This window comes from Elephantulus edwardii, unplaced genomic scaffold, assembly GCF_000299155.1.
Source record: "Elephantulus edwardii isolate Elephantulus edwardi_28Jun2011 unplaced genomic scaffold, EleEdw1.0 scaffold00125, whole genome shotgun sequence".
NCBI lineage: Eukaryota > Metazoa > Chordata > Mammalia > Macroscelidea > Macroscelididae > Elephantulus > Elephantulus edwardii.
The window spans coordinates 7475555-7493004 of NW_006399875.1; the positions used below are offsets into that span (position 1 = coordinate 7475555).

A 17450-nucleotide genomic window follows, 5' to 3' on the forward strand; every position below is an offset into this window, starting at 1 on the left:
ACAATGTTGTACTTCGAGACGGATCTAGAAATTACTTTTTTAACTATGATACCAAAGAATAATACTGTGATAAAATTAAAGCTTGGTTGTGTTTACAAGTCAGTTGGTAAAATAAACCATCTACTTCTTATAAATTAAAAAAAAAAGAGTCCATGAGAAGATGACTTGTATTTTCTGTTAATAAAGCTGATTTGATAAGTAAACTAACTTGTAATCTTGTTCTCAACGCAACACTGAATTCCTTTGCTTTAAAGCCAGAATTCTTTCTGTCTTTAAAGGTTCTAGATCTTTTCAGGGGTACACACAGAAGTACATTTTATTTTTCACACAATGCCGGACACTGATTAAATGCTATGTTTTGCTGCATTTTATATAAATGAGTTAAATGTCTATGGAAACAATCACACAATTCTAGAGGCAGATATATTAATATTCAGGCGGTGATAAGTGCAGCTGTAAGACATTCAATATGCAAAAATTTTCTGACACAGAGTAATTTTTGTTTTTGCATTTTGCTTAGTTACAAAACAGGGACTGTGAATGTCTAATGAAGAGCAGATTTTAACTTTTCAATTAAGATGCCAAGACATCAGAATGATATAGTAGAACCTGAAGGTTAAAGCTTATGTGCTTTCTTTTCAGACTTTAACTCAGATCCACTGGACTGGTGCTGTAGCAACTTCTACTTGAAGAACGATAACTATTGATTGAAGGACTTGAACAACTGAGTGCTTCTAATGTGTCAAGTGATTATAACCCAAGCCACTCTGCACAGTTCCATACTGACAAGTTGTAGTTGAGACTGTTAATAGCTTTTCCATCTCATGACAAAGTACAGTGACACACTCCACACTATTTGCTCTATGACTGTTAAAATTATAAAAACAGAACAAAACAAACTAAGGGTACTTTTTAAACTGATGGATGTTATAGAAGGTCCATAACGGATGTTTAAAATGATGTGGAAAGAATAGCATAACGTAAACATGACCTGGAAGTGGTGAGTGTCAGGCTCTTGCAGAGACAGTAAGAATGACATGATGTCTGGATCATCTCCAGAACTGCCAATCAGTGGAGGCAGGAAATGTGGGCTGGTACAAGTCCTGCTGGCTGCTCAAGACAGATATATCAACAGCAAGGAACTCAAAACACAGGCCCAGTGCTGTACTGCAAGATATACTGGGTTGGACCTTCTAGCAGCCCTGATCAACAACTCATTTGTCTGATCCATCAATTGCACTGCATATTTAAGCTTGGATATATCTAGAAATGAAAAGACTATGGTGCTCCTGACTCATGTCATAGCAGTTTTAGGTGCACAAGTTTAACAGTGAGTGAATAAGGACGACCAAAGAAGAATGCATGCCTTTGTACTGTGGTGTTGATCAAAAGTATGGAATATGCCATGGACTGCCAAACGAAGAAACCAAATTTGTCTTCGAGGAAGTGTTCCTTACAGACAAGAACGGTGAAATTCTGGCTCACTTACTTTGGACATGTTGTCACAAGGGGCCAGTTCTTGGAAAAAGACACCGTGTGGGAAAAGTGGAAGGTTAGCAAATGATAGGAGGCCCCCTTCTAGGAGACGGACTGACACAGTAACTGTGGCAATGGGCTTGAGCTTGGTGTGGATTGTTAGGACAGCTGAGGAAAGGGCAAGGTTCCAAATGTTGTTCACAGGGTCACTATAAACTGTAGTTGACTTTATGGCAGCTAAAACCAACAATATATCTATAAATAAGGTATACAGATACACATAATGGACGCCTATAGCAAGGCACATATTTTCTCCATCTGTGCTTTCCTATGTTATTGAAAACAAACAAACAAACAAAAACCAAACAGTTGTGAACTAAACATTTTATTGGAATTGGTTTTCTAAGGACAATTTAGAGATGACAACTATGCAAGCTTTTTATGTTTTTGAAATTAATTGCTAGGCGCATCAAGTCCTCTATGACTCATACTATCTTAAGAACAACAGATCAAAACGTTGCTCTATCTTTCATCATTCTAATCATCTCCACCTGCTCAAGCCCATAGGCACAGTCAATTCACCTTGTAGGGAAAATAAACGTGTCTTCTTGTCCCCAATGATTAACTTATCCCCGACTTCAAAATGTCTATTTCAATACAGGGAGCGCTGACTGCCCAGTAATAAAGAGTTGCACTGTCAGCTCAAAGGTGGGCAATTAGAGTCCACCAACTACTCCACAATGGACAAGCTCTCATGTGATTTACAGCCTCTGAAAACCAACTGAGGGTCAGTTATAAGTCAGATACACAACAACAACAAAACCAACAGCATGTTCAATATAGAACACTACAATATGTCTGAATGGGGGAGTTTTGGTGGCCTAGCGGCAAGAACCTGCACGGCAATCCCAGAGGTGTGAGGTTCGAATCCACCAGATGCTCTGCTGGAGAAGGAGGGGTAATCAATCACCTCCTGTACCAGTCAGATCCATTTTGATGGTGTACACACACACACACACACACACACACACAAATTAATAAAACAAAAATTAGAAAAAATTAAAAACAATGTCTGAATGGCCATGGTGATCTTTTTTCTTTTTTAATTATTAATTTTAATGAAAATTTACAGAGACTTTGGATTTCCATTCATTCATTGTTGCACTTTTCTCCCTGCCCACCCCTCCCCTCCCCAGTCTGCTCTTTTCTTTGAAAAGTAAAAGAAAAATTATTTAACTGCTTTACAATCTCTCGCCCTAAGTACACTCCACTATGAAGCCTTCTCTTTGAAAAGTAAAAGAAAAATTTTTTCATTGTTATACAATCCCTCCCCCCCAAGACCACTGTACTGTGCAGCCTTCATTCTGGACTCCTGTCCTGACAATAATACCTAATCATATATCCCTTTTAAACAGTTCTCCCCTCTTTCTCAGTCTCCCCCCAACCCCGATATCAGTCCCATTTTACAACAGTGGTACTAAGCAGTATTTTTCCTTTTGTGACAGAAATATCTCACTCAGCATAATGTTCTCGAGGGTCACCCATTGTGTACAGTTCTCATAAAGTTGAGTGATCAGTGGTGGGTTTAGGCATATGATTTGTGCCATCCTACTAGATTCATTTTGTTTTGAAAGCAGTGAAAGCCATAATCAAAATGAAGAGAGGGCAGGAGATTAGGGAGTGATCATTTTAGGGAGTGAATATTTAAGTTGATCAAACCTTGCCTCGATGTCCAAATTAGTCAGTGCATAAAAACTGAAAAGTGACATGAAATAATGGAAAATCATCACTAAGTACTAGAAGCAAAACTTAGAGGATACTTTATTTAGCCCAACACAATACTTCTTATTAAACTCATAAATCCAGGCTGATGATATTTGTTTAGAAAAAGATAAGGGAAAAAGGAGCTGGAACAAATCATTAAAGAAAATTTCAGCCAAATTAAAGGTATTTATGAATTAATCTACAGGGGGAGAAATTTCCCATATCAATCCCAAAGACCATGCAGATATCTCACAAGCAATTTTTGGGTTGTTAATAAAGATACACACACACACACACACACACACACTTTCTCCAAAGATTTTTAGGTTTAGCTTCACCAAATAGTTTTCTTTTGTCATGTTGTTATATGCCATCAAGTGAACTACAACTCATTGAGACCTTATGAACAACTGATCTGAACCTTGGTCACTAAGGATCCAAGTGAAATAAAATCGAAATAGGATTTAATTTTGCTTGGTATAGAGAGTCAGTGGAAAGGAAGAAGACTGAATGAGAGGATGGATACACAGCAGCAATAATGAAGATGGTATGAGATTGGGTATGGTTTTATTCTGCTGTACACTGAGTCCCTATACATCAGAGTTGGCCCAACAGCATCAAATAATAATGCTCAAAACAAAGAAGCACATCAAGTCATAAATGCCAGAAGTCTTCTGAACTGGGCCAATCGGAGCAGCAGGAAACATCATGATCAATGGAGAAGATGGTCATTGTCTTGGATTCACAATCAACACTCATGGTAACAACAGCCAAGAAGTCAAAAGACGTGCTGCACTGGGAAAACCTGATATCAAGGGCCTCTCCAAAGTACTAAAGAGCAAGGATGTTAGTTTAAAGATGAAGGTGTTCCTGACTGAAGCTATGGGAGGACAGAAGGAGACTTAAGGCCTTTGGATTATGGTGTTGGAGAAGAATATAGAATATTCATAGCACTGTCAAAAGAATGAACAAATCTGCCTTGGAGGAAATGTAACTAGGGTTGTATTTAGAGGTGAGGATGGTGAAATGTAATCTCACATATTTTGGGCATGTTGTCAGGAAGGGCCAGGTTGGGAAATTCAGCAGGTCAGAGAAAGGGAAGAAGGTTCTCCAAGGGATGGACTGATGCAGTGACAATTAGCTTGAACATGACACAGATCGTGAAGATGGCAGGGCAGGGAAAAGTTTAGATCTGCTTTTAATATGGTCCCTGTGAGTAAAGTCTGTGAGTCTTGCAATGAACATCGGACCCAACTATTGGTAAAAATGGAAACAGCCCAGATGTCCAACCACAAAATAATGGATTGAGAAATTATGGTACATTCACACAATGGAATACAACACAGCATGCAGGAGAAATGACCTAACTTTGGAGGGACTGGAGAGCATTATGCTGAGTGAACAAACTCAGTCCCACAAGGACAAATATTGTATAAAACCATAATTGTACAAAGAGTATAAGGATCTAAGGGGTCAGGAAGGTGGAAGCAGAGGGATGAGTATGTCCAGGGTAGAGGGTGATTAATCATGAGGTTGTACAATTTGATGGGGAGGAGTGTGAAGAAAATTAGAAAAGTCTGTTCTGGAAAACAGTGTATTTGAATTTTTGAAACAAACTAGTATAATAATAAAAAAGCTTTTTTAAAAAAGCAAAAAAGAAATTAAAAAATTTGGGGAAATAAAACAATAGGTGTAGGAGCATGTGAGGTGGCATTTTTTTACTATGTGATTATTGGTATGGTCCTATGGACATTATTAATGATAAACAGAGAAGAAACTGAGATTGTTAACAGCTTCAGCTTGTTTGGCTACACAATCAACATTCTTGATACCAGCAGCCAGGAAATAAAAAGACAAATTGCATTGGGAAAACCTATTGTCAGGGACCTCTCCAGAGCATCAAATAGCTATGATATAAGACTAAGGTGCACCTGATCTAGTTTATGGTCTTTGCAATTGCTTGCTATGGGCCAGAGAGCTGGACAATGAATAAGGATGACAGAAGAGGAATCAATGCTTTGAGTTGTGGTGTTGGAGAAGAGTATTGAATATACCATGGAGTGCTAAGAGAACAAACAGGTCTTTCCTGGAGAAGGTGAAACCAGGCTGCTCCTTAAAGGCAAGTATTCTGAAGTGCTATCTAACATACTTTGGGCATGCTGCCAGGAGTGGCCAGTCCTTGGAGAGGGACATCATGCTTGGAAGTGTGGAGGGACAGTGAAAAAAAGGAAAACCCTGGAAGAGACAGATTGACTCAGTGACTAGAGTAATGTGGTAGGTGTGTCAGAGACAATGAAATTGGCCCAAGATAGAGCATGGATCAGAGCTCTTGTATATAGGATTGCGATGATTTGCAAGTAACTTGACAGAACATCAACAAAAACAATAACAACATGGACATTATTGATGGGGACAATTCCCCTTAATAAAAGAGGCAGAAATCAGACTTGGCCACCCTCACGTTCCATCTGCTCCTTTCACAGTTTATTTTTGTGTTTACAATATAGCATTCAAGTCAATAATCACTATTTGCAATTACTGCAGTGACATAGAAAAGTATTCAGATGTTGAAAGTGACCTCACATGAGCTGCTTCAGAGGTCTCCAGATGGTATACCAGCGATCCTGAATCTTTTTTTCACAATTCAGTAGTAAGAAATAGAATTAAATGAAAAGAATAATGAGATACTTTCCAAAATCTCCAAATGAATCCTTCACAGACTTTAATAACAAGGAAAAAGTATTTAGCCCTCAGATGTAAAGGAATGGGGGGCAGGGGAACAGAGAATAAAAATTAAAGAAATAGACCCTTGATAATGTTAAGGTTTTTCCCTTTAATCTACTCTGATTACACTGAGGGATTTCCAGGAGGTATAATTTAATTAAGATTCAGGAATGTTTCTGTACAACTGACAGCTGCCTGATAAACAGACACTGTATCTTGTAAAGATATTTTTCTGGCACTTGGAAGAAGATACCACAGATTCCTAAATCAAGCAGATATCACAGGCTCCTAAATCAAGTTGGGGGGCAGTATTCTTTGTAGGGGTGAAGATGCTTTGACTGGAGTCATCTCTTTTTATTCCATTCACAGAGATGTTCTCCTTCTTCCCACCATCCTCTCTACCTAAAACCAAAACTGAACTAACTGCCATAAAGTGGATTCCAACTCACGGTGATCCTCCAGAGGTTTTTTGATGCTGTAAATAATTACAGGAGGAGACTTTCCATCTTCCTCCTAAAGACTGGTCAGTAGATTCAAACTGCTGACCTTGTGGTACCTTCTTGTTGTTATGTGCCGTTGAGTCACCTACGACTCATAACGACCCTGTGCACAACAGCCCTAAACCCTGCTCTGTCCTGTGCCAATCTTACTGTCTCTGACACACCCACCACCATTACCCTAGGTACCTAGAAAACATACTAACCTTTGACACACTTATCATAATAGACTTGAACATGATGGAGATTGTGGCAGTGGTACAGAGAAGAGCAAGGTCCAGATCTGTTTGTTAATAAGGTGTCTAAGAGTCTTAGTGTACTTACTTATAGCTTATTGTTAGAAGGTATCTAACAACAAACTATTTTATGCGAGTTCCATCATCAATTTGAGACTGGAATCTAATATGCATTATATCTTGTTAAATAATTTGCCTCAGATATTATAGCTAGTAAGGGAAGGTGCTGAACTCGAACTTGGTTCTTTATAATTCCAACCAAAAACCAAATCAGCTGCCACTTCCTATTCATGAGTAGGTTTCACAGACTATGACCTTTCAGAAGCAGATCTTCCAAGGAACCTCTTTTTGGCTTCAAACCATCATCCTTGGGGTTATAGTCAAGTGTCTAACCACCCATGCCACTCAAGGACCTCTGACTCCAATACCCTGCACTTCTTGTTCTATGCTTCTTGCATGATGACTTACAAGGTGAGATATAAAGAAAGAAGCCAAAAGGATGTGAGTTCTTCAGCAACATGTGCACTTGGAACTATCACACACATGGCCACAAGGTCAAGTTAGTCTTTTTTGTTTGTTTTTTTAATTTTTTTTTATTGTTGTCATTTTTTTTTTTAATGTGTGTACCGTCAAACTGGATCTGACTGGTACAGGAGGCGATTGATTGTTCCTCCTTCTTCAGCAGAGGATCTGGTGGATTTGAACCGCACACCTCTGGGACTACAGTGCCGTTTCCTGCCACTAGGCCACCAGAGCTCGCCCACAAGGTCAAGTTTGACTCATGGCAACCTGCAGTCTAGTTTCTAAGTTTGTAAATCTTTACAGACATATAATACCTGTCTTTCACCTGTAGAGTAGCCAGAGGATGTACATGGTTGACCTTTAAGTCAGTAGCCTGACACATTAAGTACTGTTCCAATAAAGCTCCTTACACAATTGCAAAAAAACCCACTACCCTACTGTGTACTGGGTGCCAGAGTTCCTTGTAGGAACACTCTAAACATGCACACTGGATTATCAGGTCTACTTACAACTCCAAGGGGAGTTCTTTACTTAGTTAAAAGATTAGTAAGATCTGCTTCCTCATGGAGTGAGGACTGGACACCATTTACTGTTTCTCTTCTTTGGGTTATCAGTGACTTTAGAGAGCATACTCATCACCAGGAGGAGACAGGCACACATCTAACTTTTTAATGAAGCCACTGCGAACTTACTTGTCTCCTTTACTTTTTGAGATGCCAACCAACTTCTCAATGCCGCCGGCGTCCCGTAAGGCCTTGGCATTCTCCATGTTCTTGGTGATCACTTCATGCAGGGTACAGCAGACAGCGGTCACTGTGTCATCTGACATGGCCTTGCTGGCTGAGTTGTTGCTGTTATTCCCTCCCGGCAGTCTGTGGACGAGGTCTCGCATGGCATATTTGCCTGTGGGAAGGAAAGGAAGTGGAGAGTTGAAATAGGATCCAGATGGCAGAGGGAAATAGAGGTAGGGACTAAAGAGAAATAACAGTGATCCACACCCAGGCTGAGTGGCTGAATCCCAGGGCTGGAACTTTTCACTGAGTAGCTAGACACACTGTTGTTGTTAAGTCTGTGAAGTTGAGTACAACTCATAGCGACCCTATTTACAAAAGATCATCATTCTTCTAATGTTCATAGAGTTTCCAAAGGCATATTGTTTAAGAAGTGGATGCCAATCCTGCTTACAAGCCTGTCTTAATCTAGGAGCTCTATCAAACCCTGTCCACCATGGGGAACTATCATGCCATTTGACACACCGGTGGCACAGTGTTCAGTATCACAGCATCCTCAGGTTGTTTCAGTACAGCAAACTGACAGACCAGTGCTGTACCACTTAAAAGAATGTTCTTCCCAAACACAATGAACACCAGGACCCAACTGACTTTTAAACACAAAGACCCACCCACCAGGTCCTGATTGTCTTAAACAAAAGGTTTCCAGCCCACAGCTGATTGTTAGCTAAAGCCAATAAATCCATGCAACCAATCAGCTTGCATATGATTGTGAAGGAAGTAAAAAAATCCCCAAACAGTTTACACCCAATTTCAACTAAAACAAGAGAAACTACCCTCCAAAATCCAAGTGCTTCACACAAGAGTCTCCAAACCGGAGAGCCAGATACACGGACAGAGAAAACAGGACAGCCAGACCTTGTGCTATGGTGCTAGCTTTACTGCACTTGGCAGATACTGTAATGTTTGACAAATTAGAGATTTGCATTAGCCCTGCAGCTAGAAAGTCTATAATGTTTTCAATAGTAGCTGCTCACTTTATGTCTCCGTACCAAGTCCTCTCCTCTCCTGTCCTCTCCTGTCCTCTCCTCTCCTCTCTCTCTTTCCCTCCCTTCCTCCTTCTCTCTAATTACTGTTGAATTGGAACTCATAGCTGGCCCTCCAGTGGGTTTTCAGAGACTGTAAATCACATGGGAGGAGACTGTCTACCGTTTTCTGATAGAGAAGCTAGTAGATTTGATTCAGGAGCTTTTGTGTTGGCAACACAACTGATTCTCTCCCACTCAGCCATCAAACCTTATCGTAATGCTATGGGGACTGAACGGACTATTGTCTACTGTCTCCTTTAGGACTGTCTCCTGGGACACCAACAAGTTCATGCTAGCATGCTTTGGTGATGTTTGCCCTATTGAAGTGGTCTTGGGTGGAACCTGCAGCATCTCTGAGACCTGCTTGTACTTCATCATGCTCAATGCGTGGCCTTTGGTGCTAGAAAAGGTGAGCTTTAATGCCTGGGAAAATAACGTCATCTTTCTGAATCTCAGATTTTAAATGGGTGAATAAAAAAATCATAGTGATACTCATCTTACAAAACAAGTGTGAAGATAAACTAGCCAGTGCGTATAAAAGGGTAAATACATAGTTATTAACCATAGGGACCTCTGGGTGATACAGATAGTTAACACCCTCTACTGCTAGGGTTAGGTTTAGGTTTAGGGTTAGGGTTAGGGTTAGGGTTAGGGTTAGGGTTAGTAGTTCCAAAAGCCACCCATTTCTAATAAGTAGATAAACTGGGTGAAGGGAAAGGAAATACACATTAAAGGGCTGACTAAGCATTATAATGAATTAATGAATAAAGCAAAATGCCTATGAATCATTGTATAAGAATCAATATGTAAACTTTCACTCAAAATTATTACTCAAAGAATGAATGAATGAATTAAGATAAAAGAATCCCAGGGAGCACAATTCACCTCTAACATACATGACATAGGCTGATACACATTTAATGGCGAAAAGACGACTTGTTTTTCTGAAAGGGGACATGAACTTGAATAAACCTAAATCCCGTGCTGACAAGCTGATTGCCATTCATAGTGACCCAGCAGAAGAGAGGAGAATTACCCCAAAGGGCTTCTGAGACCATCAATCCTCAAAGGAGCAGACTGTCATGTTTTTGTTCCAGAGCAGGTAATTCCAACTTTGTTTTTTAAAAAGAATATTTTCAAGTGTTCAAGGTAAATGTGGACACTGCAGATTAAATTCCCACTTGAAAATATCTACACAAATGGTTCTGTGATATTGGGTACTTCACATAGGTTTTACATAAGCACAATCAAGTGTTCTGGGATTCCCATTCTTCTCAAGGTTAGCCACAACTTTCTGTGATTCACACAGTCAAATGCCTTTGCATAGCCAATGAAATGCAGGTAGACATTCCTCTGGAATGCTCTGCTTTCTGCCAAGATCTATGTGACATTGGCAATATTGTCTCTAGTGCCATGGTCTCTTCTAAATCCAGCTTGTATTTCTGGTAGTTCTCTGTTAATGCACTGTTCTAGTAATTTCTGGATTATCTTTAGCAGGATTTTTCTAGTGTGTGATTATTGTTTGATAATTTTCACACCCTCTCGGGTCACCTTTTTTGGAGTGGGAATAAATATGGATCTCTTCCAGACAGTTGGCCAAGTAGCTGTCCTTCAGATTTCTTGGCATAACCTGGTGAGAGCTGCTGTACTTAGTGTCACTATGACGGCATATAACAACAACAACAACAACACTAGTTACTTCTATTTTCACAATGCTTCATTATTCTCACTTGTTCTATTCTGGTGGCATCATTTGCTGCACTCTAGGGTCCTGGCCACCTTGCCTTCTCCTATGGCTCTAGAAATCACTGATCATTTGGAACCATATAGATAGATAAGTCACAAAAAAGAGCTCAGTGCGTATGATGAGAACGGCTGATCTCTTAGTGTGCAAACAAATGCCTCAACCACAGCACCACCAGAACCCTCAAGGAACTCAACAGGTAAAAGTTAGATGTTCTTGCTTGATAGCCACGAAAGTCAAGAAAATGTAGGTAGCTGTGAAGTAATTTCAAAAACACTCTAAATGGAGCTATGCTGGGAACTATATTATTTCACAAGAGCCAAAACACAAACAAGAAGAGGAAATCCTATATCTGATTTCTTGCTTCTTATGTGTGGAAGGCAGAGGTACATACTGAGAGCAGAGGGAGCCCTCAAACTTAATCTGTGAGTAAGCACTCTTGAAGCCCAGGGAGCCTACAGTTCTGTCCACCTTATGGACTGCATCGTTCAACTGCTGGGCATTTATTAATTTAGGTTGTCATTTTCAATTGCTTTGTGTGCATCTGAAAGTTAGACAATGAATAAGGAAGACTGAAAAAGAACTGATGCCTTTAAATTGTGGCATTGGAGAGGAGTACTAATGATCTCATGGGCCGCCATAATAAGAACAAACATGTCTGTCTTGGAATAAGTGCAAATGGACCGACCACTCCTTAAGATGCAAGCGTCATGCCTTTTTTTGTCTCACATACGTTGATCATGCTGTCAGGAAGGGGCCTGTCCCTGGCAGGAGGTATCATGTAAGGGACAGTGGAGGTTCAGGAAGAGAAAGCACAACTGGATGGATTTACACAGTGACTCCAACTTGGGCTGGAGCATATTAGAGATGGTAAAGATAATGTAGGACCGGGCAAAGTTCTGATCTGGTTCATAAAGTTGCTATGAGCTGTCATCAACTTGGTAACACTTAACCACAACAATAATCTAGCATGTTTTCCCTCCTGTGAGGGGTGGGTGGGTGGGTGGGGAATCCAACTCTCCTTCCTGAATTTACTTAATCACATCCATCTCACTCCTTCCAGCCAGAAGGGTCCTCACAGTGACATATTCATGGGCTGCTTCTCATTTACAAAGCACTTAGCACATCATCCATAATTCTCCAAGACAATTCACTCATGCCCACCTGCAGCTTCCAACTCCATAATTCTCCAAGACAATTCACTCATGCCCACCTGCAGCTTCCAACTCCTTTCCTATAATTTACTTCTGGAAGGAATAAACAAACCCCTGAAACAAAGTTGGCTGTTCTAACATTTCTTAGATGGAACTGGCAAGGGCCCAAGGTTGATTTTTCCCCCCCATGTCCATCCATGGCCCCGATGAAATATATATATATATATATATATATATATATATATATATATATAACTAGCTCCTAAAAGCAATTTGAAATATTCTCCCTTCACACGCATCTTCAAATGAGCTCTTCCTTAGCTGTTTATAGTCCTGCTGGATGGAGACTGAGGCAGGGAGGATGCCCGAGGGAGAAGGTAAGAGATTTTCATTTCAAGCAGCAATACATAAAACATGCACCCTTTTTATTATAGATCTGCTCTTGTCCTATGTTTAGGTGCCTTATTTTAGCCTGGGATAAAAAAGTGCTGAAGTCTAAATGACTGAAACAGGAAAGACTGAGTGTCTTCATTTACTTGGCTATAGCTGAGGAAGTAGCTGATAAGATGGGCTTGCCAGAGATCTCCCAATGCAGCGTGACAGCACTTAAAATAGTTTGAGGAAGGTAATCTGTACACAGACATTCCTCTAAGCAATTTGCTCTATCTAGTTGCTTGCTGAAACTGAGGAGGACCTGAAGCGCTTGCTGCAGAGGGTCAAGGACTGCAGTCTACAGTATGGATTGAGGCTCAATGTCAAGAAGACAAAGATTCTCACTACTGGACCAATTGGCAGCATCAGGATGGATGGTGAAGAGATTGAGATTGTTCATAGCTTTAGTTTGCTTGGCTCCACAGTCAACACTCTTGGCACCAGCAGCCAGGAAATGAAAAGGCGTATTGCCATGGGAAAGTCTGCTGTTAGGGACCACTCTAAAGTACTGAAGAGCAACGGTGTCTCTTTGGAGACTAAGGTGCATCTGAGATAGGCCATGCTCTTTGCTATCACTTGTTATGCATCAGAAGAGTTGGACAATGACTAGGGAGGATAGAAGAATTGATGCCTTTGAGCTGTGGTGCTGGAGAAGAGTATTGAGAATACCATGGACTGCTGGGAAAACAAACAGATTCATCCTGGAAAGGGTTAACCCAGGCGGCTCCTTGGAGGCAAGGATTCTGAGGCTCCATCTAACATACTTTGGACATGTTGTAAAGAGGGAGTGGTCCTTGGAGAGGGACATCATGCTTGGGTGGGTGGAGGGACAGTGCAAGAGGGGAAGGCCTTCTGTGAGGAGGACTGATTCAGTGACTGGGGTAAACGGGATGGGTGTATCGGAGACGGTGCGGTTGACACAGGCCAGAGTTTAGGGGTGTTGAACATAGGGTCATTATGAGTCGCAAGCAACTCGATGGCACATAACAACAACAGTTACCACTAAATTGGACTTAACTCCAGTCAATGGCCCACATTTTTTTTTAAATACAATTTTTATTTTATGCTGTTTTACCTAAAAAGTTCACATACATTGTTTTGTTTTTTGGGCTTTTTTTCAAATAAATGTTTTATTATATACTGATTTACTTAAAAGCTCACATACATTGTTTTTAATACCAAATCTTTCCCATTTTCTTCACAATCCCCGATCAAATTGTGTGACCCTATGATTAACAGCACCCCAGCCCATCCTCACCCTTCTGCTTCCACCCTCCCCCACTTTGATTCTTATACTTGTTCTACAATAACGTTCGTTATACAGTATTTGTCCTTATGGGACTGAGTTACTTCACTCAGCGTAGTGCTCTCCAGTCCCTCCCATGTTAGGTAATGATTTACGAAATCATTGCTCCTGCGTGCTGCATAGCATTCCATCATGTGAATGTACCATGATTTCTCAATCCATTCTATTGTGGTTGGACATTTGAGCTGTTTCCATGTTCTTGCCATGGTAAGTAACGCTGCTATAAGCACTGGTGTACAAGTTTCTGTTTGTTCTCTTGGGGTACATCCCAAGCAGTAGAATACCAATTCATTTTTTAATTTCCTGGCTGTTAAGACAAAGAGTGATGATCGTGGAGTCACATTAACTAAAACTATTAACCACCTCAATCTCTTCACCATCTATCATGATGCTGCCAATTGGCCCTGTGGTGAGAATCTTTGTTTTCTTGATGTTGAGCTTCAATATTTATTGAAGGCTGCAGTCCTTAATCCTCTGCAGCAAATGCTTCAGGTCCTCCTCAGATGTGGTGTGGGAGGCAAAACACCTGTGGGAGATGGTGTCTCGGCTGGCCCTGCAAAACACAGGTATGCCCACATTTCACAGAAGCCCACAGGTCAAGGCCAATACTTAACAATAACAAGAACAATACTATATACCAGATTTATAGGACACGTCACCCTCCTTGGAGAAACTATTCCATTGTGACTACAATGTCCTACAAATGGAAGAGAAGGGGCACTAAGCCACAAAAAGTCAATCCTGGGACAGAAGTTCAAGGCAAAGGACTCTTCCTCAGAACCATCTAAGATAAGAAGTCTTACCTGATACTAGTGTCTGGTATTTGGACTTATAGACTCATGAACTCAAGAGACACTGGCTGCAGCAGAAGAAACTGGCAGGATATCGAGGTGTTTGAAACCACAGAAGCCCAGAAAACTTGACATATAAACCATCATATCAATGGCTGAATAGGGGGAGATAGGTGCTGAATGGAGTAAATGGGAGTAAAAGGGAATGCTGGTAGAGCAGGGAAAGGGGTGGGTCAACACATACATGCCAAGGGGGAGACAACACTGAATCTATTTGTTATTTCTACAATTGGGGAAATCTTTTTAATCTGCTCTCTTCTGTAAAATGCTGGTCTGTCAGATAATGTTCTAAATTTGAGCATTCAAATTAATACAGACTAGAAAGAAGGATTGGCCATCCACTTCTGAAAGAGTAGGCTTTCGAAAACCTTGGGTTCAATAGAGCACACTCAGACTAGCAGATATGGCAACTGAGCCCTCAAGTATGGAAAAATCTTTGTTACCTCAAAACACTTTTTCCATTTCATCTAAAGTGATTTCTATCACAGGGAAGACACAGTTAAAATCAAAAGGTCAAAGCAGAAAATAATTCAGTCTCGAGAAGGTTAAATGATAGTAAAAAAATTATATATGTGATAAAATATTTGCTAATTCAATAAGTTTTCCAGGCATACTTCAGTGACACAGACTATGTTCATCATCTTGTGCAAACGTCAGCTTCAATTATGCTGGGGAAGAGCCAGCTTTTCACCCTGGGATTTGAAGCCTATATTCACAGGAAATTTGAGTGACAAGAATAGCTTTCTAGCTCTTTCTGGTGATTATAAAATTGGAGTGGAATTGTGGGGAGTGGATGGATGAAGTATGACTTGTTCAGCAAAACCCTACCTTGTGATAGAAAGAGCCCTGGGGGTACAGTAATTAAGCTCCTGATTGTTAACTGAAAAGTTAATGGTTTGAACCTACCTATTGTCTCCACAGCAGGAAAAAATGGTGATGTGATTAAGGAAAAAAAAAAAAAGAGATATGGGCAGATTTACTCAGTCACATGGGATGCTGTGAGCCCAAATTCACCCAATGCACTTTACAACTACCATGTGATGCAATTTTTGTAGCAGGAGATCAGAGAAGAGAAAGATTGGACTAGCGAATTAATTAGGAGAGGTCATATGGCACTGTCTATGGTGAGACACACTGGTGTTCCAAAGACCGTGCTCCAGCAGCTTCCTGGGAGAAAGACCCTCTCCTCCATCGTCACAGCCTCAGAATCCCCATCGAGAGTCAACTATGAGTTAGAACGGGCTCAGTGCACTGACTTGAGGGAAATTATTGAATAGTATCATTAATATCACATGCAAGTAATAACTCGCTGACGGAAATTCAAGAATGGCTGTAGCACTATAACCACAGGGAACAGCAATAAATTCAACCTGAACTTAGAAGAGATTGTGGAATGAAGATTATCACAAGCTGATGTCACATGGGTTTTAGCTGAGAGCAGAGAATACTAGAGTGATGTTTCCTTGTGTTTTATTGGCTATGCAAATAAACTGTGTGGATCATAATAAATTCTAGATAATGCTGAGAAGAATGGGAAATCCAGAACACCTAATTGTGCTAATTTAAAATATATAGAGACAGTAAAACTAGATATAGAAGCAGTTGTTTGGGCAGAACAAGGTAACACTGCATGGCTTAAAATGAGGAAAGTCATACATCAGAGTTGTACGCTTTCTCCATACTTATTCAATGTGTATGGGGAAAAATAATTCAAGAAGGTGAACTTAAAGAAGAATGAGGCATCAGATTTTGAGGAAGACTCATCAACAACCTGCAATATGAAGATGACACAAACTTGCTTGCAGAAAATGAGGAAGGCTTGAACACTTAATGCAAAAGATCAAGGACTGCAGCCTTCAGTAAAGAATGACATCTCAACATCACTAAAATTCATCCTTACCACTGAAGAAAAGTTCAAAGACATCATTTCTTCTTTAGTCCAATTTTAATGTGCAGATAACTGAAAATACCATGGCTTGGAGGAATTGCATTTTCATCCTTGAAGTGACATACTTGTCTTTCAGAACTTTAAAGAGGTCCTTGGGAGCAGATTTTTCTAATGCAATATGTCATCTGATTTCTTAACTGCTGCCTTCATGGGCATTCTGGATTCAAGTAAAACTAAATTCTTGACAAATGGAGTTAAATTGAAATTAAAAAACAAAACACAGTTGCTATTGATTTTCTTTCATGGTAGCATCGTGCATGCCAGAATAGAAGAGCAGAACTACTTTGAGTTTTCAATGGCTAGTGTATGTCTACCACAGTCAACACTCTTGGTACCAGCAGCCAGGAAATCAAAAGACAAATTACACTGAGAAAGTCTGCTGTCATAGAGACCTTTCCAAAGTATTGAAGAGCAACAATGTGAGTCTAGAGACTAAGGTGCATCCAATCCAGGCATGTTGTTGTTGTTGATTGCCTTTGCGTAAAGCACAACTCATAGCAACCCTATGAACAAAAGGCCTGAAGCCCCTCTACAACTATCAACATTTATCAAAGTTCATAGAGTTTTCAGAGGCAAGTTATTTAGGAAGTCTTTCAAATTACTTGCTATGCATCAGAGAGCTGAATAATCACTAGGGATGATAGAAAGAGAATTGATACCTTCGAACTGTGGTGCTCGAGTACTGAATATATCATGGACTGCTAAGAGAACAAACAGGTTCATCCTAGAGAGGGTGAAGCCAGGCTGCTCCTTGGAGGCAAGGATTCTGAAGCTTTGTCAGATCTACTCTGGACATGCTGCAAGGAGGGACCAGTCCTTGGAGAGGGACGTCATGCTTGGGAGGACGGAGGGACAGCACAAGAGAGGAAGACCCTCGATGAGGTGGATTGATTCAGTGACTGAGGTAATGGGTGAGGTGTGTCAGAAACAATAAGATTGGCAGATGATAGAGCGGGGTTTAGGGCTGTTGTACATAG

At 40.5% G+C, this 17450-nt stretch overlaps 1 protein-coding gene across 2 annotated transcripts in view; it reads right to left on the minus strand.

Annotated features, from left to right (window-relative positions):
• CTNND2 (catenin (cadherin-associated protein), delta 2) overlaps window positions 1-17450 on the minus strand; it is a 1564764-nt gene that overhangs the window by 88618 nt on the left and 1458696 nt on the right. For both annotated transcript variants that reach the window (XM_006893173.1, XM_006893172.1), the window contains one exon: window positions 7912-8122. In XM_006893173.1, the coding sequence (XP_006893235.1) occupies window positions 7912-8122 (211 nt within the window). The remainder of the gene's footprint in view (window positions 1-7911; window positions 8123-17450) is intronic.